We start from the raw sequence: 27,933 nt of genomic DNA on the forward strand, positions 1-27,933 counted from the left end.
ATGAGTAGGCAACTTTGTCCAATTTTAAAAATAGGTTTTTGCAAAAAGTATCGGACGACGACAGACGAGATGCGACGACAGATTACGGACACCAAATCAAAACAAGATATCATACTGACCCTTTAGTAACAACGATAAAGTATAAAATATCCACACATCTCCGTGGCTCAAATCAGGCAAACACGTTTTTAATTACTTGACCACAACCTCCGATATGGTCTAGAAATGTATATAGATAAACTCAAAAGAATTTCAAATTTTATTTACATTGGTTGAGAAATTAAAATAGTCCATAAAGTATTTTCCATTCTTTTATCTTTAAAATATCTATTGCATTTATCCCCTGGTGACATAATATAACTGTATCGTCTTAAGAAATTCTGGTAAATTCGCATGTCATTTCAGTACCATCTTCAAGCGCTAATCTCTAGGAAAATAGACAATAAAGAAATCATACAATTATTTGTTTTTCGATCAAATGAAAAGAGGAGCCTGTCTAAGTTTACTTCTTAACAAATTCCCTAAATGTAGGTCACGGTAAACACGAATGGTAGACACAGACATTGTGGCCTACATATATTTATCATATACTCAAAACTGCATTTCCAAAAAACCATCTATATTACTCTTCTTTCTTCTTTAAATTGTCAATCATTGTTGACTATTGAATTCTTTCCATTAAACAAATCTGGCAAATTTGGACTCAATACACTGTATGTGTACTTTTTTGTAGTACATTGTTATAGTAATTGCTAATTCAAAATAATCTTTTCAGTGCATTGTCATTCAAATGATTACGTATTTGATGGGTTGCGCAGCAGGAGCACGATCATACCTTCATTTTTGCGTGTCGTTTTTTGCATAGAGTTTTGAATGTGTTTTCAAGAAGGAATATAAAACATTTTTTTTAGATTTTGTTTAATTCATTTACATTTATATTGATATAAGAAAATACATCAAAATGGACCAAACACACACAAGCCTTAGTTTGACATATATCTTTGACTTTTTATTTTCTTGTGTTTCCTTTTCGTTGATTTGTTTTTGGTATTTTGTCGTTGCTTGCGTAAACAGTGAATTGATAATCGTTGCATACCATCAATTTATTATGAATTAGTCTATTGTTTAGATTCAAAACTTGTTGCCCATTTATTACAAGGACATCTGAATACTGTTATTTCATGTGGCTGGATTGGTCAATAGTATCGTTATTCAAGTTAACAACGGAATTTTGTTGAAGTTTCATTTATGTTTTTATATTTAAAATGTTTGTACATTTTAAAGTACTTAATCACAATCCGACATTTGGAATAGTCATCATTTCAAGCCACTTATTTCATTGTGTTTCGATCAGGATTGTTCAAAATGGTTAGTGATTTTTATTTACATATTCCATTGCATTGCACTTATAAAAACTTGAGGTTACTTATTTTCAAAATGCTAAGAAAAATTTGTTTGGTACCACAAAGCACTAGGAAGCTGGACACCTTTTGGTCCTAGTTACGCAAAATGATTCTGAGAATGACAGTATTTATTTCAAAGTTAGCCTGCTGTATGTAAATCTCGGCACAGATAGTTTACATCAAATTTTGGTAAGAGTGATATAATACAGTTGAGATTTTTTTAAAGTTGTTTTTGCATTTGTCTTAATATAATTTTGTTTTGTATGTTCCTTCATGCTTAGTAGCTACATGTAGATTTATTTACCTCAAAAAACTTATCGTCTCCTTGAATTTCTTTAGTGACAGTAAAGGTTTTCCAACCCATTGACTCCGACTGTTCTACTTGAGTTATTTTTACATCCGAATCGATTGTAAATGTAAACTAGAAAGTAAAATTAAAATAAAACCGTAGGAAAAAGTTAAATCACAAAAATACTGAACTCCGAGGAAAATTCAAAACGGAAAGTCCCCAATTAAATGGCAAAAGCACATACACATCAAACGAATGGACAACAACTGTCATATTCCTGACTTGGTACAGGCATTTTCTTACGTAGTATGGTGGATTGAACCTGGTTTTATAGCTTTCAGGAACAGTTTTTACACGATTCATATACTCATCTTACATGTATTCATTTTATCTTCTTAAAACCTTTTTCAATCTTTTACCTTAACGTAAGGATAATGTTTATGTGTTTTCTTTTAACCATTACCGAACACATAAGGATCTTGTTATTGAGTTTTTAACAACGACTTAATCCTATTCGATTTACTAACTATATCCAATATTTAGCCATAATTACAGTTTCAAAATGCTTCGATAGTTTGATAATCCATAACTGATAAAACTATATTTCATTAAGATGATCACGAGTCGTTGAAATGTCAACATAAGAACATTTCTAGTTGAACCTTATGAAAAAGGTGCAGAGCTAGCTATGAAACCAGGTTTGATCCACAATTTTCTACATAGTAACATGTCTGTACCAAGTCAGGAATATGACAGTTGTTTTCCGTTCTTTTGAAGTATTTGAGCTTTTAATTATGCCATTTGATAAGGGAATTTCCGTTTTGCATTTTCCTTGGAGTTCGGTATTTTTGTTATTTTACTTTTTGCAGTAATCAAAACTACGTCATTTTGTGTGTTGATTGAAAGTTTTAGAAGATAAAAAATGGTACAGACGTCCGGGACGAGGTTTAAAAACCGGCCTCAATCTATATATTTATTTATTCCAAAATCCCTACCCATACATATATTTTATACAAAACTCATCACCTATTTCTTTCCTGCTATCAGCCACACAACCGATATCTTAATTAGATGTTAACTACATGAATCAATCGTAATAACAAAAAAAAAGATAAATACAGCACATGGATATTACGGATAATCAACAGAAGAGGAATATTTATGACCCATTTACATATATATTTCTACCATTTATAACCCAATGTTATATTATCTTCGGGAATTGCACCCCGTATATAAATTTGACATGTCAAACAAGTGGCTAATACCAGCGACACGTCTATGTATACCTTTATATAGAAACATATATCCCCTTGCGTTTATTCTCTAACAATGTGTATCCACTGCGATTTCATAGCAATATACATCATACCCATAATGTTAAACATCCGTGTATATAATTTCTTATCCTTCAAAAAATTGTTTACAGTACTGACATTTTAGTCATTTATCAGAACAGAAATTTCAGTATATTTTTAGTACTGAAAGTTTCAGCCGTTTTGCATTGCGAAAAAGTTTCAGTCATTTTTCAGTACTTAACATATCAGTCATCTTTTCAGTACCGAGAATTTCAGTCATTTCGAGTTCTGAAATTACAGTCATAATCAGACATTGTTCAATTAAATATTTCTCTGTATTAATATCACAGATAATATCATGGTTTTGGATAAATACAAGGATTTTCTTTGAAAACTGAATTACTTTAATTCTTGCATTTTAATCAGCTTTTGCATTGGATATTCTTTTGATGATCCACATTATAATGCTGACTTCATTTGATATTTAATATTGTTCTTGTAAAGGCCATTTTGATATCTTTTTCTATGAGTTTAATGCCAAAGTTAAATATTCAGATAGACGTTTTAGTTAGGACCGATGAGTCCTCTAAAGGAAGGGAGGGATACAAATATTCTATACATTCGGAATTTATTAATCATTAAATTATTCATTTATATCATAAAGATATTGTCAGCCAGACTGTACGCTATCTAAAGAAGATACATGGATACTTCACTTTATGCCAATTTGAACAAAACATTCGTAATACGTGAACATCCTTCATCATTTTATTAAAAATAGCTACATCAATTCGAATATTCCGACAAAACTAGTAATTAGAAATATATCATTTTTGTAAAGTGGAAGGAAATGCAATAAAAAAAATACCGGAAATTATTGCTTGACTTAATGTTATAACACATGTTAGATACTTCATTATATATTTTGATGCACTAAACGAGGGTGTTTTATACTGAAAAAAACGAAAAGATAGAATGGAAACCAACGTACTACCAAGATAACATGTTTGATTCACCAATAAAAAAATGTAACGTATCGTCAAATCTGTCTTATGGTTTTATCTAGAACATTTAAGGAAGGGACGAAATTTTATTTTTAATATCTCTTATATTTGCTATGGCAAGTTAGCCTACACACGAAACTTTTAAATGTGTTACAGCAGCAATTCGGCCAATGCCACCAGTAGGTATTCAAAAACCCCTTTTTTGGGACTAAGACCATTCAATGCCAACTAGAGATGTAAGGAAATGAAATGGAAAACAAAATCTGCACACTCCGTGCAACACTGCCTCAATATTAATGACACAATGTTTCTAGTGTTGTTATTTTGTTTTTGATTAAGGAATAAGTCGTTGATGGCACATCTTTTATAGTCCTTCAGCTTGCTAGAATTTGTCATGAAGTAGACATTCAAGTTTTATTGGAAACTGTATGTTGACCTCCAAATGTGTTTTATATTTGTGTGTCGTGTTAGTGTCTCATTGACGATTATCCTCACTTCCTTCTTTTAATTCTTACTATAATAAAAGTGAATTTTGAGCACTAAAAACATGTTTAACCCCGCCACATTCTTTATACGCCGGTCCATAGTCAGGAGCCTGTAGTTCCGTGGCTGTCGCTTATTCATATCTGTCATATTTGTTTTTCGTAAATTGTTTTGTTATAAATTAGGCCGTTAGTTTTTTCAATTGAGTTGTTTCGCATTTTTCTTTTCGGGACCTTTTATAGCCGACTATACGGTATGGGTTTTTTCTAATTGTTGAGGGGCGTACTGTTGCCTGTATTTGAACTTTGGTGGATAGTTGTTTCATTTGCAACCATACCACATCTCCAAATTTTTATTTTCTATACTATAAACTATAATATTAGAATAAAGTTTATACATTCTTGGGTTCCATCGTTTCTGGTGAATGCTAATCCAGTAAAGCTATTTGGACGCATCGAAAATATAAAGTGGTGTTTTCAATTAACAATTGTATGTCCTTTTCAATCGAATACTCCATCCAGAACAAATGGGTATAATTCCATATGGTATTGACGAGACATATTCCAAACATTAAGGCGGCTTGTTTATATTTTAAGGTAACAATTTCCAAACATTCTACCCTAAACACCTTTAGGTTCTTAGAGGCTTTATATTGAACTCGATCAGAATTATCGTTATATGTGTAAATAAATCATCTTTACATATATTAATGACATACTGTTATCTTAATAAATATGATATTATATATTGTCATTTCAGAAATATTCATTTGTCGTTAATAATCATATAATATAAAAAATAAGAAGACGTTGTATGATTGCCAATGAAACAACTCTCCACAAGAGACCAAATGACACAGAAATTAACAACTATAGGTCACCGTACGGCCTACAACAATGAGCAAAGCCCATAACCGCATAGTCAGCTATAAAAGGCCCCGAAAATACAAATGTAAAACAATTCAAACGAGAAATCTCACAAGGTTTATGTACAAAATAACGAACGAAAAACAAATATGTTACACAGCAACAAACGACAACCACTTAATTACAGGCTCCTATCAAAACTGTTAATATTTCCCTTTAAAACAGCGTTTTAAAGAAAACATGGTACATGTGACGACAAAAATCGTATACTGCTTAACGTGTGTTTTATTTACCTAAATATTTGTAATTGGTATTTTTAATAATAATTATGTATTCTTTTGATTTTGTGATTTTTAAACATTGATTTGTAGTCAATGCAATGTGTATACCAAGCTATATGCTATGTCTTGAATTGGTATACCTTCAATCCTTTTCCCCAAGGATCAGTTGTTGTAACTTCCTCTCCTGACTCGAACTTATATGATTTGTCTGGTCCAACAGTACTGCCGAAATCCAATGTCCAAATATCACCATCCTGTTTGAATTCAACATAAATTGTAGCATTTCTTAACTTCTCAATCATTTCTTCAGGCATACCTGTAATTATTAATAATGAATAAATATCTTCAAACAATAAATAACATGATTTAATTTATGATTCATGATATCATATACAATGTTAAAGTCCGATATGGATAAAGAGCGTTCAAGTAGACTTGTATAATTTTTTTTATTGTATGGTGGACTAATTCGCGGATTGTACTTCCGTCCATGTTGTTTGATTATAAAACTAAACCAGTAACTCTATATGAATGAGTATTCGCATTATACTAACCAAACTCATGCTATGTAACATGTATCATTTTGAATTGGATGACTTTGTCGTCAATTCCACGGTTGACATTCGGCAACAACCAAACTCATACAATATAGCATGTACCATTTTGGATTGGATGACTTCTGTCGTCAATTCCACGATTGAACTTCGGAGTCATTGGCAACAACTTTGCGCGATCGCATTTGGCGTTTCATACTTTGAATATTTTACAAGTATTGCATCAGAAAAGAAATAACGGAAATGTTGAAGCCGTCAGAAAAAAATACAACTTTGTATTTTACTGTGTATTTGTTTGATTTATCTTTACCAGGAATATGTGTTCGTTTCTGTGATCATGTCATGTGATTTTACCATGTTTTACTCGTAGTTATATTTCCAGTAAAGATGACCACGATATAAACTTAATGTGGAATGCTTATCCCAAAGAATCATTAAAAAGTAAAATAACAAAAATGTTAACTTTGTGTATGTCTTTATCAAGTTAAAGATCATGATTTAAGTGCATGGTATAATTCCATTACATGTTATTAAATAACTTAAATATGCCTACCTGATGCTTTTGAAAAATTATCGTAATTTTTAAATGCACTGCTTTCACCTTTCCATTTTCCGATAAATTTCGCCATGTTGATGTTTAAAAAAACCGATCTAAATACAAAATACAATAATATGACCTTCACCTGTTTACGTTTTGCTTGTTTTGTTGATGATTATAAGTTAAACATATACTTGAGATTCAAAATTATCACACTAATTGTAAAAATAGATATGATCGTGAATTGAAACTACATGTCGTGTAAAATATAGATACTTAATACAAAAAATGTACTGTTCCAAAACAATCGTTGAACAAAGAAGGTCGTAGATATTACAGCGGTTTTTTTTATTCGAGTTGTTTATTATAATTCGTTTATGGTGTTCATTTTGTATATCCTTGTATTCATATTTTACTTAATGTCGATATGATTGGGAAAGTGTGTATATGTCATTACGTTTTACTTTATTGTACTATCAACTACAAAAGCTTTTTTTTTGTTGGTGTCTTTGTTAGATTTAATTTTATCATTGTCTTTTATCTGTTGCGTTGCATACATGTGATATATGTTTTAATACACAATTTTGGCTGCTGAATCCCAATTATTCTCATGTTAACCAATTATGTCTGTTTGGGTTGCTCACACAATTTTGCTAATATAACGGAAGTATTAACAACCGTCATACAAGTGGGAGGTTCAGCTAGCTAGAAAACCAGGTTTAAACCACCATTTTCTTCGTTAATGCCTGTATCGAGTTGGGGATATGACAGTTGTTTTCAAGTCGTTTCAAGAGTCAAGAGTTGAGACCACTGACACATCGTTTAGGTCAACCAATTTATGATGGTGACCATATCCAACTCAGAAATAATTATATTCTGATTTTCCTCTTCAAACATTATGTATTTCTCAAGTTTAAATGAAAGGATGACATGTGAAACTTGATGTTATTGCTTATTGGTTTTAATATTTTGACCGTTATGCAATATCTATTTCACAGATGACGACGGATAGTTTCCAATTGTCGCAACCACAATCACGTCCTCTTTTCCTCGAATGTGACCTACCGAATTAGGCTTATTACCGGATTTGCTCTTACATGAACAACACGACACATGTTGAGCAAGATCTGCCTACCCTTCCGGAGCACCTGTCATATCATCCACGGTTTTGGTGGGGTTCATGTTGCTCGGTCTGTCTTTAGTTTTCTATGTTGTATTTGGTATATATTGTTTGTCTTTTAGTCTTTTTCTTATTTTGCCAGGGCGTTTGTCAGTTTAATTTAGGCTTATGAGTTTGAATGTCTCTTTGGTGCTTTTGACTTCACTTTTGAAAGAAGTTCAAATAGCAGAAAAAGTCCTGAAGCGCATTTAAAAGCAAACGTTTATCGATTAACAGATTTTGACATATTCCAGGTATAACATGTCCGATATTACATTGTATAAGCGAATAGCCAAATAATATTGTCAAAATTCCCCGTCTTTATGCCGTTAGAAAAAAATACAACTTTGTATTTTACTGTGTAATGATTGGATTTTGCTTTACCAGGAATATGTGTTCGTTTCTGTGATCGTTCGTGGGTTGATGTCATGTGATTACACCATGTTTCATTCGTAGTTATACATGTATTTCCAGTAAAGATGACCACCATATAAACTTAATGTAGAATGCTTATCCCAAAGAATCATTAAAAAGTAAAACAACAAAAATACCGAATTGCAAGACGGAAAGTCTTTTATAAAATGGAAAATTCTGAAAATTCTGAAAAATTCAAAACGAAAAGTCTTTTATAAAATGGCAAAATCAAAACCTCAAACATATCTAACGAATGGAAAACAACTGTCATATTCCTGACTTGGTACAAGCTTTTCCCTATGTAGAAAATACTGGATTAAACCTGGTTTTATAGCTAAAGTTTGTGTTACTGTATCAGCATTAAGAATTAAAGAATTTCCCTCGACAAAAACGTTTAATATGATAGCTAGCAGTTTAAAACATATAGCAAACGAGTACTTCTTTGTCAGTCACTCAATCTGAATATAAGTGTATTCACATAAATTCCCTCTCCAACTTTAAAACAATCAAGTCTGAGTCGCAGGTTTGTTCTTTGCATACGAATGCTAGCATCTTGTGAATTCTTGTGACATCTTTACTCCGTTTTCCAGTTCTACTTCCTGCAATACAAAATGCACCTTTCTGATATATAAGTTATTCAATATATTGTATCTATACCCTTATGAAACTTGAAATGTTGATAATGGAAAACGCAATAATTATAATGTTTATATCACATTCTGTAAAGAATCAACTAGTTAGAAGAAGAAAAAACTAATGAGACAATTGAAGAACAATGTATTATTTAGTTAATATCCCACCACTCCAAATCCAAACAACCCATTAAAAAATTTAAAATAATATTTTATAAATTATATGTGTCTGTTGCGGTTTTCATTAATTTAAATCTAGTTGTGTCAGTTATTATTTCGAAGATAAATGACGCACCATCAGCATGACGTCGTCTTTTATCTCTCTGGTAACTGTAATGTTCTTCCAGTCCATCATTTCAGCCTGTTCTTGCAAGGTCATTTTACTGTCAGAGTCAAAAACAGCAGTGAACTAGAAAATGGAGAGAATACAAATTAATTATTTACGTGTACATGTAGCTGATATATTAAATACATGAAAACTTAAAATATACATGTACATGATCAACTTAACAAAGAGTTTTTCATGGCAACAGATTGACATAAAAATTTGGAGTGACACTTAAATTCATATACCGCAGATTGTTCGTACAATTTCGTTAAAGAGAATAAAAAATATACATGTACAATTAATTAAAATAGAAGCGAAAGATACCAAAGGGACATTCAAACTTATAAGTCGGAAATAAACTGACAACGCTATGGCAAAAAAAGAAACAGACCAGAAAGACAAACAACAGTACACAAAACACAACATAGAAACTGACTAAATAAAATGCTCCGCAGGGCGCAGCTTGATACGACCGCAGAGGTCGAACCCTGAACAGTTGGGGCCATAATCAAAAATCTAAATACATGTTTAGATTCAGCATATCAAAGAACCCTAAGAATTCAATTTTTGTTAAAATCAAACTAAGTTAAATTTTGGACCCTTTGGACCTTAATGTAGACCAATTTGAAAACGGAACCAAAAATTAAGAATCTAAATACACGGTTAGATTCGGCATATCAAAGAACCCCAATAATTCAATTTTTGATGAAATCAAACAAAGTTTAATTTTGGACCCTTTGGACCTCAATGTGGACCAATTTAAAACCGGGCCCAAAATCCAAAAACTTAATACACGGTTAGAATCAGCATATTAAAGAACCCCAAGAATTCAAGAATAAAACCCCATTGAAATTGGTCAAGAAATAAGCAATTTATACGAAGTATCTTCTTTTGCACAATACTTGGCAATTGAATATTTCTTGCTATTGCGCAATACTGTACAATTGACAATTTCTTGCTATTGCGCAATATTGTGCTATTGGATATTTCTTGCTATTGCACAATACTGTGCAATTGAAGATGTCTTGCTATTGCGCAATACTGTGCAATTGAAGATTTCTTGCTATTGTGCAATACTGTGCAATTGAAAATTTCTTGCTATTGCGCAATACTTATTATATAATAATTTACACATCCTGTTTGGTGTGTATCTCCTACCATATCATTATTATTTGCTTTTAAATATAAAACAGAAATAACCAACTTAAAATGGAAAATTTTAAAAGAAAAAAAAAGGAAAAAAAGAAAAAAAAGGAAAAAAAAAATCCCCCCCCCCCAAATTTTTTGAACCCCCTTATGATTCATCACCCCAAACTCAATGCCAGCCTTCCCTTTGTGGTATGGTACCTTGCAGTACAATTTCAGAGAGATCCATACACTTGAACACAAGTTATTGTCTGGAAACTAGAAAAATGCTTATTTTTGGCCCCTTTTTGGCCCCTTATTCCTAAACGTTTTGGGCAATTACCCCCAAACTCAATTCCAGCTTTCCCTTTGTAATATGGAACCTTGTAGTACAATTTCAGAAAGATCCATACACTTACACATAAGTTATTATCATGAAAATAGAAAAATGCTTGTTTTTTGCCCCTTTTTTGCCCCCTAATTCCTAATATTTTGAGGCAATTACCCCCAAAATCAATCCCAGCATTCCCTGTGTGATATGGAACCTTGTGGTACAATTTCAGAGAGATCCATACACTAACACACAAGTTATGTCTGGAAGTTACAAAAATGCTTATTTTTTGCCCCTTTTTGGCCCCTTATTCATAAACGTTTTGGGCAATTACCCCCAAACTCAATTCCAGCTTTCCCTTTGTGATATGAAACCTTGTAGTACAATTTCAGAAAGATCCATACACTTGCACACAAGTTATTGTCATGAAACTAGAAAAATGCATGTTTTTTGCCCCTTTTTTGGCCCCTTATTCCTGATATTTTGAGGCAATTACCCCCAAAATCAATCCCAGCATTCCCTGTGTGATATGGAACCTTGTGGTACAATTTCAAAGAGATCCATATACTAACACACAAGTTATGTCTGGAAGTTACAATAATGCTTATTTTTGGCCCCTTTTTGGCCCCTATTTCCTTAACTGTTGGTGCCATAACCCCCAAAATCAATCCCAACCTTCCTTTTGTGGTATTGAACCTTATGGTAAAATTTCATAGAGATCCATTCACTTAAACTAAAGTTAGGGTGCGAAAACCAATGTGTCTTCGGACGACGCAGGACGACGCCGGACGACGACGACAACGACAACGACAACGACGACGACGACGACGACGCCAACGTCATACCAATATACGACCGTAAAAATTTTTTGCGGTCGTATAAAAATGAGCAATTCGAACCCCACCAAAACCCGGGGGTGATCTCCGATGCTCATGAAGGGTATGCAGTTCATGCTCCGAGTGTGGCACCCGATATATCATATATGACGTTATTTATTCCAGAAATATTTTTTCAAAATTCTGTCCATTAAAATTGTAATGGGAACAATTATAGTTCCTTGGCCATTAAAACTAAAACTCATCTTTAGACATTATTACCTCATCTGTGTTTTTTTTAAAATTTTTATAGATAAATCGCTTTAATGAACTTACAGGCAAAAATATGTATCACCGTTTCTTTTTGTTTCTATTTCAGAAAGAAGTATAAAACGTAATTGGTTTGCAGCCAAAAAATTACCCCTCCCCTAGAATTCATCAGAAAATTTATCTGTGTTGGGTGTCATGTCTTCTCTCGTGATGTTAATTTGTGAACTAACACGTTCAAACTTCAGCTCAGATATTCAGCGTTGCGGTGTAGTACTAACACAGGCACTTGTCTCAGAAAAAAAAACCCTATATACCTTAATATAATTATATTAAGGTATATAGGGAAAAAAAATTCTGAGACAAGTGCCTGTGAGTACTAAGCGGGGTTTATATTTATGTCACATTAAATATGTTCTCGCCTGATATGCATTAAATATGTGCAACTGGCTGTTAAACACCAATACCTAATCATTATTATCATCATCGTCATAAATACCAAATCACTTGATCAGTTTTAATCGTTTTCATGGACCTGAAGACATACAAGTGCAATACAGACATCAATTTGTTCGATTACTTCTAATACAAGCATAACGACAGAGTAATGCTTTGGTTGCGGCTTTTAATTGTAGGTCGTTGATGATCATCATTGACATGAGATGTTTTCAGACTTTTGATTCTCGATATGCGATCGTCTTTTGATTTTTTAAAGTACACATATTGTAGTGTAACCATCTCGTTGGGAGAAGTATATCATAACTGACCTTTGAGGCCTTTCCAAACAGATCTGTAGTGTTAACTTCTTTTCCCGGCTGAAAAGTGTATGTCTTGGTCGGTAAAATAGACGACACAACCTCATACGACCAAGTATCTCCATTCCTACTGAATTCTAAAGAATACGTGCCTTGTTTTAGCTTTTCGTATACTTCGTCAGGAAGGCCTGTAAATGGAGTAAGGAGATGACAATTATGTAGGACGAAAAGTTTATTACGTTGTTCTATTATTGAAGATCTTGTAATTTTTGTAGAAAAATATTAGCTATTACATTTTTTAACATACATTAACATTTTCTACCTTTTGGAAAAAAATTGAAAACCTTGTAACAAATGTTCGCTACCGAATTTAAGTATACTAAGCACCTTTTTCACTTTTGGATATATCATATAGCATGGAGGTATAAACTTTTCCCATAAATCACACCAAATTCCCATCAACTACACTATTTTTAGATTCATATAAATAGTGATAACCATCCCCAAGACAATTTTACACACGCTCAGCTTACATATAAAAATAAGAAGATGTGGTATAATTGCCAATGAGACAACTCTCCACAAGAGACTATATTTCCCCGCTTTAAGTTCAAAAAGGTATGGTTACAAGCAGAATTCTGTTTTAAAAAGTAAATTTTTTTTTCTTTTACTGTGTTATTCAATTAATTGAGTTATTTAGTATATTCAGCAAAATCCACCCAATAGTCTGACACTTCCTTCTGGTATAATTCTTCTTGTATCATAATGATTCGAATGAGATTTTTAGTATGTAAGCATGCGAAAACAAAAGCTATCCCGCTGCCTTTCATGTATTATTAACATCAAACATCGTGGGTTTTTTCTTTAAATCTGTAAGCATGCGAAAAGAAAAGCTGCCCACTCCATCTGGGGTAGTAGTAAATCTTCTGTTCAAGTCCGTTTGGTTTTGAGATGCCCTCGAACAATTTTTGTGGTATGCTCTACAAACTTATATATTATAAATGGCCTCAAGGCATCATGAAAATAAATACTTACACACGTGTTTTTGTGCACTGTAATCATTAGTTTATATGTATTAGATACCCATTGAGGGCGTTAGACCGAATGAGTGTATTCATAGTTTACACCAAGATATTATTGTAAATGCAGAATGATAGTTAATAATTTAGAAGGGGGTCTTTCAGCGATTTGACCATATATGTTATTTAAAAGCATGATAAATGCAGGGAATCAAATTTCATTTAACGACATCTTAGTGAAAATACATTTGTATCAACAATACTAAATTATATATTCGAGCTTACACTTACAAAAAAGCCTAGCAGAAAATGTAATAATTTGTACGAATCAGAAAATACTTTTACCACAAAAAAGTTATTTCGCTTTATTTCTGAGGATAGTTTCATAATATTAACATGTGTACATCTTTATTTGAATAGTAATCACGTTGGAAATGTATAAATATACATGATAATATGCATTCTAAAAATAGTCAAATAGTCCAGTGAATAGTAATAAAAATTTACCTGACGCCTTGGCAAATGCCTCAAAATTTATAAATGAACTTCCATCTCCTTTCCATTTTCCAAGAAATTTAGACATTATTCACTTCTTGAGAATATCTACAGCAGTTAAAGCGTAGTCAATTTATCCTACATGATATCATGGTAAATATTGATACACACATGTATCAATATAGGAGTATAAACATAGTTATACATGATATACGCGTATCTGAGTCACAAATGACTTGATGAATTAAAAGTATTCAACATATGCTATTCTAATAATATCATGTTTTAAAAACATGATTACCCAGCAAACAAAATAACGTTAGTATAACGTTGGTATAACGTAAACTTTATGTTATATTTACGTTACTGAGAGACGTTTATTTTACGTCATTTTGTAGACTCCGATCAACGTGGAAGTAACGTTAAAAGTAACATTACAAGAAACATAAATCAAACGTTATAGTAACATATCTGCTAACGTTGTTTATTAACGTAAATCCAACGTTAAAGTAACATTTCTTAGAATGTAATTTTTTTACAGAAGACTAACGTGGTGGTTACGTTTTTGAGAACGTTTATTTTTTATGTAAAACTAACATTAAAGATACATCTTTTTATAACGTTATTAATTTATGGAAGACTAACGTTTGATTAGTATTTCTTACAACGTTGTTTTTTTACAGAAGACTAACGTGGTGGTAATGTTTTTTTAACAATGTTTGTTTTTACTCAAAACTAACGTTAAAGTTACATTTCTGATAACGTTATTTATTTACAGAAGACTAACGTTAGAATTATATTTTTTACAACATTATTTATTTACGTAATATTAACGTTAGAGTAACACTTCTGATAACGTTATTCATTTACTGAAGACCCACATTAGTGAAATGTTTAAAAAAAAAAAAAAATCATTTACTTGCGTTTACCATAAATCAATTCCTGTCTTGTGAAATCTTAATGTTTTATGTTATTCCTGAAATTCTGTATAGATGGATATGGCAGATGTCTGTTTCTGTTTTATTCATTCACAACTAGTTTAGTGAATAGACATCTATGTTGTTGAAGACTATATGCTATATTATGTTCCCATCTAAATATAATTTGACTACTTTTGTTCATCTAGTTGCTGTTGCATTGATGTATACCTCACGTCTAAAAGAGAGGCGGGAGATACCTATGGGATAGTTAAACTAGAATAGTCGAAAAATAGCCGACAGTGCTTAAGGCACACTTAAAATTAAAGGGTCATCTTTTAATCTAAAGATTTACTTAAATGGTATTCCAATACAATTAAATGCACTCTTCTTTTTTTACCCTGCCTCTCAGCTCTTCCTTACTAGTATTTCCATCGAAAAGTTAGATCATTTTGACATTACTGTTGGTTGAAAAACTTGAGCTTCAGATAATAGAATACTCCAAACAAATGCATAAAGATGTGTTTTCATATTTAATTTGATCATATATTATGTATATATATTATACATTATCATATATTATTTATCATTTATATAATTTGTATCATTAAAGAGTCATTTAAAGAGTCACTCAGAGTCTGATATATCCTCTCTTCTTCTTGAAGCTGGTTTCTAAAAAACACAATAAAAAATAAATAAAGGCAATAGTAATGCAAATTTTAAAATGAATTTTATACATAATGAAAATAAATGTAAGTTTATTGATTTAATTAAACGAACCAACTTTAAACATGTAGTAGGCATGATTGTTTTATTAGTTATTATTGGTTTTGAACTAGCTGATGAGTTAAGCCCTTTTCAACTGATTTTTATAGTTTGTTCTTATGTTGTACTATAACACCACTGTCCCAGGTAAGGGGGAGGGTTTGGCGACAACAAACTTAGTTTAACCCCGTCACATTCTCTATGTGCCTGTCCCAAGTCAGAAGTAATTTAGTGGTTGTTGTTTGTTGCTGTATATCATATTTGTTTTTCATTCATTGTGTTGTACTTAAATCAAGCCGTTAGTTTTCGCGTTTGAATTGTTTAACATTTTGTCATTTCGGGGCTGACTATGCGGTATGGGTTTTGCTCATTGTTGAAGGTCATACAGTGACCTTTAGTTGTAAACTTCTATGTCATTTGGTCTCTGGTGGAGAGTTGTCTCATTGACAATCATACCACATCTTCTTATTTTAATATAAAAGCAGTTAACTTTATGAATAAAAATAAATTGTTTAAATTGAATATTAGGTCTTGGACAAACACTTTGCCTTCAAGTATCTTAAATAACTCCTCTCTACTTTCTGTTCTGATGACACTTACTGCAAGCAATAAAAAATGTCTACATTTGTAATATAGTATGGCAAATCTCATTTTGAAAAGGTTCATTTAAACATAAAATAGAATACATGTAGAAGAAAATAGAAATCCAACTTGTAGGCAAAATGCGGAAACAGGATCTGTTTTTTTATCTATTAAAAATGAATACTCTGTTTTAGGTTTTGTTACAAACATCTTTCTTATAGATAGTTTTAACATGCAAGCTCATAATGTCATGCAGAGACACATTTTTCCATTATAATTCAGCAGCAGCAAACATTTCTGAATTCTTTATTTTTATGTCAACTTTTTTAATGTGAATGCACTACAAAATATCATCTACAGGTGGGTGTTTTTGTACAGTGAAATTGTAGGTGAAATTCTAAAATTGTCTCTTAAGATGGTACCCCAACCTCAAAGTGCCTTTTGTGTGTACAAAGTATGTTTAAATGGAACAGCCCTAACTGCAATGTTATCCATGGGAAAATCTAATTTATTGTGGATTTTAAATATAACAGTCAAATATATATATGCAGTGAACACAATCTCTTGGTACTGTTCCAAAATTGATTGTGGTTTGGGGCATGGGATTCACTCAAATCAAATAATTGTGTGTGGTTGTATTTTCCTTTTAATTATAAGTAAAATGAAAATTTTATATCATAGGTGAATGGGGTCTTAATAATAACCCTCCCATGCCAACTCCCACCACCACTTTTCTGCATTTAATTTTCTGTAACGCCCTTACCTAAACGGGTTAAATAACAACAAAATAATAGATCTGATTATAATGATTTTTTTTTAATGCATAATTAGCAACAAAGATTATTAGTAGCATGTGTTTTTTTTATCTGGTCAGTCACAATGGTAACTATAGAGGCTCTCAAGAGCCTGTCGCGCTCATCTGTATCTACTGTGGTTTGGGAAATCATGTAAAATAAGGTTAAAATCATAATAAATAGTATTAGATACCATAATAATGATTGAAGCCAAGTTTGGTTTAATTTGGCCCAGTAGTTCAATCAAAAGCAGAAGATTTTTTAAAAAGTTTACAAAAATTACCAAAAAATTGCAAAAAATGACTTTAAAGGACAATAACTCCAATAAGATGTCAATTGACGATTTTGGTCATGTTGACTTATTTGTGGACCTTTCTTTGCTTGATATTTTTGCTGTTTACAGTATATCTCAATCTATAATGATATGCAAGACAAAAACTGCAAAATTTCCTTAAAACGAGATATCATTGCAAAAGGATGCTGTCATGAAAGTCTCCCAAACGAACATCAATTGAATACCCCTCCTCTCCAAAATTTATTTCACCCAGGGCCTGTATAATGCTGGAAATGCCTTTGTTTTTGGGAACACCCCTTCAAACAAAATTTGGGCAGGGGTCTCCCTGACCCGCCAGGTCGGGAAGGGCATTCACCCAATATAAGTATGCTGAAAGAGACGATATAATAATGGTTTATAGAAAAGTAACACTGAATAATTCTGAAAATGGAAAATATTAAGCAGAAATTATAAGCCCCTGAAAAAATTGCACCCTCCCATGGAAACAAATCAAGTCATCCCATTGTAGTCTTACAATAGTTACTGAAGACCCCTTATCATTATTTAAATTAGTTTTCAAGTTGTGACCAATTGAAATTGTTTTTTTACAATCATTGACTTCTATAGTAAACCCCTATGTTCTATTTTTAGCCATGGCAGCCATGTTGGTTGGACGGCAGGGTCATCAGATACACTTTTCAATCAAGATACCCTATTAAAAATTGTGGTTTTCAATCAAGATACCCTATTAAAAATTGAGGCTAAGTTTAATTCTATTTGGCCCAGTAGATTAAGTGGAGAAGATTTTTGTAAAAGATTACAAAAATTTACGAAAAATTGTTAAAAATTGACTATAAATTAAGGGCAATAACTCCTTAAGGGGTCAATTGACAATTTTGGTCATGTTGACTTATTTGTAGATCTTACTTTGCTGAACATTATTGATGTTTACAGTTTATCTCTATCTATAATAATATTCAAGATAATAACCAAAAACTGCAAAATTTCCTAAAATTACCAATTCAGGGGCAGCAACCCAACAACGGGTTGTCTGATTCGTCTGAAAATTTGAGGGAAGATAGATCTTAACCTGATTAATATTTTTACCCCCATGTCAGATTTGCTCTAAATGCTTTAGTTTCAGAGATATAAGCCAAAAACTGCATTTTACCCCTATGTTCTATTTTTAGCCATGTCGGCCATCTTGGTTGACGGGCGGGGTCATCGAACAAATTTTTAAACTAGATACCCTAATGATGATTGTGGCAAAGTTTGGTTAAATTTGGCCCAGTAGTTTCAGAGAAGAAGATTTTTGTAAAAGATTACAAAAATTTACGAAAAATTGTTAAAAATTTACTATAAAGGGCAATAACTCCTTAAGGGGTCAATTGACAATTTTGGTCATCTGTACTTATTTGTAGATCTTACTTTACTGAACATTATTGCTGTTTACAGTTAATCTCTATCTATAATAATATTAATATATTTTCAAGCGAAGCATACACCCACTCATAATTCAAAGTATCGGAAAACAGGAAGAAGGTGTCTACTAGATCCAAAAGGCACATGCATACACCTTTTATCTCATCATTGTTAGGCTACTAACAACATTTAAAATCATTCTAAAAAGTAGTACTCATCACCATGATCACTCATTCACTGTTAATTTGTTGACCAATTATAAAGTCATTCTGTTCAATTGTACTTGTGAAAAGAAAAGTGCGAAGAAAGTTGACTCAACATAAATCAGACATCTGATAATTTTGTTGATAAGAGGAAGTACGTAAGACAGTGAGTAGATTTTGACATTTAGATACTTTTGCTCTGTCTGTAATGCTTTTCAAGACAAAAGACGATCAGCTGTTCTGTTTCTGAATAACAAGATTTTTTAAAGACTGTTATATACATCATGTACATATACAATATTGTACAATATTCCTACACTGTGCTAAATTGTTTTTATCCAGCAATTTAACATTGAGCTTAAATGTATTGTTTTTTTTCCTTCCCAATTGTTGAATTTGTTTTTGAACAAAATTGACCTAACTAACGCAGACCACAAATTGAACTGTTTTTTTTATATTTAACATTGGCACCTTTTTTCTTTCAACAATTGTAAAAACTTTGAAAAAAATAAGACTTACAAAAATGGCTTTTTAAACTTTATGTCTATGTAATAAAATTATGAATAGAAAATTAGGGGTAAGCACCCAAAATTGTAATGGCACTACATGGATAAAACCAGAGGAATTCTGAATATCTGACAAAAAGTCATAAACAAGATCAGCGAACACCCTATAAGCATTTGACCCTTATGTTCTATTTTTACCCATAGTGGGCATACTTGCTGACTGACAGGAATAAAAAACAATAATTTATACTAGGTACCCTGAGGATCATTCAGTCCAAGTTTAGTTAAAATCAAAGGAGATTTTTTTTTAATCACAAAGGATGCCAAGTGATGGCATATGATCACATGACCTTTTTAATTTACCTAGTGGAGTCAAGGATTTGTCTCACTATACAGATCCTTGGTTGAGCTAACAAACAAAAGCTAATAAAAGTACTAAATGAAGTATTATGTATAAATGGTTGCACTCTGTGAAATTTATGTTATTTCAGGAAAATCATATCACTTTCAGTCAAGGGTCTATAAAAAAGGGGACAAATTACACTCTATGATATCACCCTATATTTCTTTAGCAGATGCCTAAAGAAAAAGATATCAATCAAAATGGTGCTACTTAAAAAATTACATGTATTTGTTGTAAGAAAATTTTTGTAGTTCTCAGCATAAAAAGAGATTATTTAAAGCTTACTTAATTAACATGCATATACAAGTAAAATCTACTTGAAAAAAATATATAAGGATTATTCCTTGACTGACAGAATACAACCATTTTAACATTTGTGTTGAAAATTTTATATACATTGTTTCAACTTAAAATAGTTAACCATTTACATAATTTGCAGCCAGAAAATGTACAACAAAATAATGATGGAACTATGTACTCTAATACAATGCAATTTTAATTATATATAGCTAATAACTTTGCAAAGCAAGCAATGTGTACAATAGTCCATTGCTTGCATATAATTAGAATTTTTGATAAAGACAGTTTTCAAATTTCCAAAAACTTATATATAAATAATAAATTTTTACTTTTACTTGAATACTTTATTTAATAACAGTTAAATCTTTTTTTGTTCACTGTAAATTTGATACAATTACAAACATAATTATTTGTTTTTAGTGTACACGTTTTTCTTAATACTGCAGACCCAAATTTAGCAGAGTAGATCAATCTGCATCTCATTATTTTTTAACATATATATATACAGATATTTTCAGAAATTCTGGTGTACACATGGCCATATTTCTTAAGAACTTTAATCCTAACCCTTACCGAGCTATACCTGACCCTACTGCTAAAGTTCCTCAAGTTAATGAAGGTACTGGATTCTTGTGTTGTGGGCACATAAATGTATACATATATTAATTCATGTCTGGTTGTGGGAGGTTTTGACTGAAAGTTTGAAATATCAGTATTAAATTTCCAATTTATATTTGATTGATTTGGACTGACTCTTTTCAAGAACTCTAAATTAATTGGGTGAGTTTACTTTTGTCAGTTTTGTGTCAGTTCAAGTTGTGACTTCTTGGAATTCTTTTAATTTTTGATCTGATGCCTTAGGCTTAAATTTAATTTCTGTGAATGACTTGGGGAATATTAAATATCAAATTAAAATATAAAATACCCTCCGCAGCAGAGTTCTTGAAATCTTTTTTTCCCTGATGGTCCTTGAAGAATTAAAATCTGATGGTCCTCACTATTAATAGTATTATTTCTATTGCAAAATACAAAAATTGTGTTGGTTCTTGAATAATTTTGTTGGTCAAAGCCTTCGGACTACCACTTTTTGAGAACTCTGCCACAGGCATCATTATCATCTTCACTAGTCTAGTCCAAATAATTATGATGTCTTGAAAGGCTATTTAACATTTTTTGCTGTGACGGGGACGGCTCACAGCAAAAAATTAAAATAGCCTTTCAAGACGTACATCATAATTATTTGGACTACTTCACTAGGGTTGGGACCACCCCAAGTTAAAAGAACCGAAGGCCATTATTTCCTTATGAAAAATTATGTATGGCACAGGAACTGGATCTGTATGAAATTGTTTGTAAATTGTAGAACCCCCTTCCGTCCCCCTGAAAATCTGACGTCAGAAATTTGCAAAAAAGTTTTCGTGGATACGGAAAAAGCACTTCCTTACCAAAAGTGGTTAATTAAAACACACACACACACATATACATCCGTCTTCCTGCTTACCTTGGTGTGTTATTTGATATGCTGAGGCTGTATTATAATTTATAGTGAGTCGTGTGAGATGTCGGCAGAAGATAGTTCTAAGAGCGGGAAATATTGAAAGAAAGCAAAGCTATAAGTTCTAAAATATTTTTTTTCAAAAACTAACAAATTTTTTTATTTTTTTATAGATATATAAACGCTATTTGCTTTTATTTAAACATATCGTTATTAGTTGTTGAAAATAAGTTTAGAATTTATAGTTCGAAACTAAAAACCGCGTAAAATCCGTCTTTACCCACGTGACTATATCACAGTTTAAACATTAAATTTAAAAAATTATATTTTCAAAGTACGTTTATGTTTCCCCTTCGACTTAGCTCGTGTTACAGAAGTTCAACTTAACTTTCCTTTTTATATTGCTCGTTATATTGTCGATATGAAGAAAAACTACTTTTTTAAATGTTAAAACAACGTTCCATCAGAGACATATAATATATTTTTTATAATGGAACCCCCCTCCTTTTTTTGACGATCAATGCATTTGAATGGGGACATATAGTTGGAACCCCCCTTTTTTTTGACGATCAATGCATTTGAATGGGGACATATAGTTGGAACCCCCCCTTTATCCTGGGTTGGGAACCCCCCCCCCCTTTTGAAAATGGCTGGATCCGCCCCTGTAGGTTATGTTATAAGAACGTTATGTAAATGTTGAAGCTTGACGTATTGAAAAAACATTACTTTTACATTGTAATGACGTTTAAATCAACGTAGATTTAGGGTTTTAGAAGTAACCTCATATTAACGTAAGAACAACGTATTTTAAAGAACGTTATGAGAATAACATTTTGATTATGCTTGTAAAATTAATAAATAAAAATAATCATAATATTAAATAATTTAAAGGGTTAATATGTTAGTCATATTTATTCATAAGATTGGGTTGAAATTATATTTTAAAGTACATTTTCCATCGCCTCCTTATTGGCTCAGTTTTTAAGAAATTTCACATGTTGAATTGTTGGTATGACGAAGAACGACTTTTTTAATGTTAAAACAACGTTCAATTAACGTTACAATATTACGTTATAACAAGGTCAATAATTGAACGTTTCTCATGTTATGTTATAAGAACGTTATGTAAATGTTGAAGATTGACGTATTCAAAAACGTTGTTTAAACATTGTAATGACGTTTAGATTAACGTTGTATTAGGGTTTTAGAAGTAATGTCGACATTTAACCTAATATTTACGTAAGAACAACGCATTCAAAAACGTTATGGGAATAACGTTTGCATTATGCTAGTAAAATAACTAAATATAATCAAAATAATTTAAAGGGTTAATATGTTGATAATGTTTGAAAAACATAGATTTAACATTATATTTTAAAGTACATTTACCCTGCCTCCTAGGCTCAGTTTTTAAGAAATTTCACATGTTTAATTGTTGGTATGAGGAAGAACGACTTTTTTTAATGTTAAAACAACGTTCAATAAACGTTACAATATTACGTTAGAACAAGGTCAGTAATTGAACGTTTCTCATGTTATGTTATTAGAACGTTATGTAAATGTTGAAGATTGACGTATTCAAAAACGTTGTTCAAACATTGTAATGACGTTTAAATTAACTTAGGTTTAGGGTTTTAAAAATAACGTCGACAATTAACGTCATATTTACGTAAGAACAACGTGTTTAAAGAACGTTAAGAGAAAAGCATTTGCATTATGCTTGTAAAAAAATGACAAATCAATATAATCAAAATGATAAAAAGGGTTGATATATTGATCATGTTTAACTAACATAGATTTAACATTATATTTTATTGTACATTTACCCTGCCTTCTAGGCTCAGTTTTTAAGAAATTTCACATGTTGAATTGTTGGTATGATGAAGAACGACTTTTTTAATGTTAAAACAACGTTCAATTAACGTTACAATATTACGTTATAACAAGGTCAGTAATTGAACGTTTCTCAAGTTATGTTATAAGAACGTTATGTAAATGTTACAAATTAATGTACTCGAAAAATGTTATTCAGACGTTTTACTGTGGTAATAATTTTACGTACTATTTTGGTTTTTTAAATAACGTTGATATTTTAACATTACTTGAACGTGAGTACAACATTACAAATTAGACGTTAGGATTATAATGTTAATTTAACGTTATATAAACAAAACAAAATAACGTTACCAATTGGTTTCTAGGTAACGTTTAGTTAGAACGTTTTAATAATGTTAATTTAACGTTATATCTTAACATAACGTAAATCTGACGTAAACATAACGTTATACAAACGTTACGTGTTTGCTGGGTAGCTATTAGATAAGTGTATATTTTTTACATTCATCTTTTTTATAGATTCGAATGTGAGGAGAACTGATTGCATGATCGACCCATTGCAGACTGTTGATGTTGAGTGTTTTATCTATTACTAGCATATTCAATAATTATAATCAAAACCTGAAATTGTTCTCGTCATTTTATATTGCTAGTATCACTGCTACTCCGACGACATAGTCCACACAGTAATCAGTGCTTTCCATTCACATGTGGAGCAGGATCTGCTTACCCTTCCGGAGCACCTGAGATCACCCCAGTTTTTGGTTGGGTCTATGTTGCTTATAGTCTTTGGTTTTCTATGTTGTTTTGTGTATTGTTGTTTATTTATTTGTCTTTTTCTTTTTTAGCCATGGCATACGTTGTCAGTTTATTTTCGACTTATGAGCTTGAAAGTCCATTTGGTATCTTTCGCCTCTCTTTTCATACTTCATTTACTTCTGGATCATGATTTAATTGCTACATCAGTTCGTTGTTGATTTTTGTTTTTGTTTTTTTAATATGTGAAAGAGAGGAGGAAGATACCAAACAAATGTTACTACTGATTCTCTACTGGTACCTACCTAGCTACATTGCATGCTAATATTCAGTATATAGATGTTATTTAAACTCTGAGTCTTAAGAGGCGGAAGATACCAAGGGGTCAGTCACAACTTATACGTTGAAGACAAATTGGCAACATCTCTACGACTATTTTAGAATTTCACACATCTCTGTTCCTTGATCGTTTGGTTTCTTACTTGTCGCATTGCCATTTATACCACATCTCCTTATTTTATAAAGGTATAGACAACAACTGTCATCAAAGTGACAGGGTAAAAGTCGTAGAGGTGTTGCGATATTGACGACCTACGTCAAACTCCATACAGCGTTATCGTTCGGGTCATACTTCCCTTTTTTCTACAGAAGCGTAGCATTATGTCATCACTGTTTCGGAGTTCGGCCCTACTTATCACTCACACACTAGGGAACATGTATCATATTGATAGTTAATTAGTAAGATTTGTGATGATAAAAGCTGACTAATGGACTCTGCGAGTCGTTTAACCAAAATATTTATTTCATATACCTTGCGCACATTGTAGTATTGGTATCATGTTTATACGTTTCAATTTCAACTGGGAAAGCTAAACGTTATTCACCCGTTTGAGATCTTCGTAATAAAGTAAGGCATTATGTAATTATTAGTATATTATAGTCTTCTCAAATAGAGGACAAAGAATAAGCTTCATTAATTTTACTGACCAAAAGTGGTTCAGTTTTTACATAAAGCAATGTTAGAAAAACGTAACGTTCTACAGTGTTTCATTTTTTTATCATAAAAATACAAGAACTAGCTTAACTGCGAGTATTCTTAGATCAACTATTTGTGTCTTTTATCTTTATGTTAGTCGTTTTTGTGGTTTGTGCCAAACTGATGAGTCAAGCCATTTCCGGTGGATTTTTAGTTTTAGTATTAGTAAGTTGTGCAATTACACCATTGTCCCAGGTAAAGGGAGGAATGAGCACTCACAAACATGTGTAACCCGCTATACTCTTTATGTGCCTGTCCCAAGTAAGAAGCCTGTAATTGAGTACACATTTTCCTACAGACAGTTTTTTGTCTATATGTGTGATATAAAAAATGCTACTACAGAATATATCTTGGCAACGATACCTTTAATCAAAGATCTCCTGCATGGTTTATTGACATCTATTAAATTAAAATCAAGAATAATGATATCAAAGAGATATTGTTTTATACTTGTATTAGTATACCTTAGCGATCATTCAAGTACAAATATGTTTATATGTTTTGTGCAGTGACCAATCTTTTCTTAGGAATGCAACGATAGAAAACATGATTTAAATTGAGAGAGTTGGAGTATGTAGTTAAACAAAACACTGCCTGAACCCATAAATTAAATTAAAATTAAAAGCAGAAAAATTCCTTTCAAAAGTATCCAATTGTCCTCAGTTATAGCATACAGATTCAAACAGCTTACACTATAAGATAACAAATATAGTTGTTACGTTACAGTTCTTATTTCTAATATTGTCTGATATACTGAATGTGACTTTATGACGAGGGTTGGATGGTTGGGAGGAATAAGTATTTGACCGATATTGATCCGTAAGATGACAACTTAAACATATTTACCAGAACATGTTATAATTGTAATCTAGAAGAATAAGCTTTGATTAACAAAAATGTATTCAAAGACAGGCATCATGGAAAAGAAAGGCTAAATGTAGGAAAACGGTCGACCGGACAAAGATGTCTGTAAAAAAAATGTTTTTTTTTTAAATAATAGAGAAAAGAAAGGAAGACCAGATTGTGGGAGCGACTAACGGAAAATATTTGTTGTCATTTGTGACACAGATATTCCGTAACGGTGACCTAAGACATCACGGTGTACCTCTTGCCCGATCTATTTTGTTCTGTGCAGTGTTTTGATGCTAGTATTTGACTTTTGACTTTTTCATTTTTCACAATGGTGGTGTCTGTCCTTTTTAACCTTTATTTCAATTGTAAATACTATATCAACTCACCTGGGTCTTTTCTCTTTATGAGACATTATAACCATTTGGCTTCAATCGCGTGGCTTTGGTAAACTTTTCAAAATGTTCTATTGATTCACCAATTTAATTTTAAGAAATTGTGCAGGAATGATGCGAGGAAGTGTTAGATCGCAAGTTCTATAGACGATCCTTTTTGGCTCCGTTCGGATAAAAAAACACTCCAGAGGCAATATTTGATCACCATTTGTAAATTACAAGTCGATTTTTTTTAACTTTATGTATGGTGGCCGGTTAAGCCCATTTTGTGTTTTCGCTTGTTTGCCTTTCATATTCTAAAGGTCGAAATTGCGAAGTCTATAACGCGAAAACTCGAAGTCGAAAATGCAAAAACGCGAAATTGTTTCACTTCTAGCTTTCGCGCTTTCGACTTCGCGTTTTCGACTTTGTGTTTTCAACGATATCCCCAATATTGACCTTTAAATTCCAAAAGCATTTTACAACATGTTGGTCCGTACTTTGTCGTTTGTGAGCAAACTAACTATGTTTGTATTACAGTAGCTTTCAGTTTGACCTTTAATCGTTATTCATTAAGCCACTGAAAGTAACCAACCAAGACATTATATGATCAGTATGTACAAATATCAAGTATCATACATGAATCAAGCATATTATCAAGTATCACACATGAATCAAGCATGTTATCAAGTATCATGCATGAATCAAGCATATTATCAAGTATCACACATGAATCAAGCATGTTATCAAGTATCATGCATGAATCAAGCATATTATCAAGTATCATACATGAATCAAGCTTATTATCAAGTATCATACATGAATCAAGCATATTATCAAGTTTGGTATCGGATAGAATAATTAAATTCTCCATTATTACGTAAAGTGCTTGATTCGGTCTTGAGCACGCTAATATTTATTTAGTTTTGGTGCCTTTATGTCTATATAGACATTTGTGCTTTTTCCCTGAAGAAAATCACTAATTCGATGTTAGTGGAGGATTGTACATGTCATAGTCCTTTGTACTTGGTGAATTCTTGTATTTGTTGTTTAAATCTTCTCGAGTTTTTTTGTTTTCTCTTTAAATTTAAATCTGAAATTCTTACTTAATTGAATGGGTATGTGCATTAGTTATGTTAATACATAATGTGTGAATCTCTCTTTTAAGTCATACGTCCATATTTTAACTTAAACTTAACTTCATCCAATCTTTAACGTAGCTTCTCATATAAGGTACATGTGTACATATACTTACCATAATCTCTTCAAGGACATGAAGGTACACATTTTAATCTTTCCAAGGACATGAGTCATACACATACAGCTGCATATCAAGTTTAGCATAATAAAGTTTGTGTTAACAAG

The 27,933-nt window shown here is 31.8% G+C and overlaps 1 protein-coding gene across 2 annotated transcripts; it reads right to left on the bottom strand.

Annotated features, from left to right (window-relative positions):
• Positions 1 to 247: 247 nt before the first annotated feature.
• Positions 248 to 27,912, bottom strand: LOC127704820 (gastrotropin-like). Of its 2 annotated transcripts, XM_052209045.1 has the most exons (5): positions 27,824 to 27,912; positions 6,732 to 6,829; positions 5,765 to 5,940; positions 1,708 to 1,824; positions 248 to 427 (listed from the first exon to the last, which is right to left on the bottom strand). In XM_052209045.1, the coding sequence occupies exons 2-5, from the start codon at positions 6,805 to 6,807 to the stop codon at positions 371 to 373; spliced, it is 426 nt and encodes a 141-aa protein (XP_052065005.1). In that variant the 5' UTR covers positions 6,808 to 6,829; positions 27,824 to 27,912; the 3' UTR covers positions 248 to 370. The 2 variants fall into 2 exon arrangements, with proteins under 2 accessions (XP_052065005.1, XP_052065004.1); XM_052209044.1 differs by lacking the exon at positions 27,824 to 27,912 and having other exon boundaries at positions 6,732 to 6,932.
• Between the last annotated feature and the right edge of the window lie 21 nt (positions 27,913 to 27,933).

This window comes from Mytilus californianus, unplaced genomic scaffold (assembly GCF_021869535.1).
Source record: "Mytilus californianus isolate M0D057914Y unplaced genomic scaffold, xbMytCali1.0.p SCAF_6, whole genome shotgun sequence".
Taxonomy (NCBI): Eukaryota; Metazoa; Mollusca; class Bivalvia; order Mytilida; family Mytilidae; genus Mytilus; species Mytilus californianus.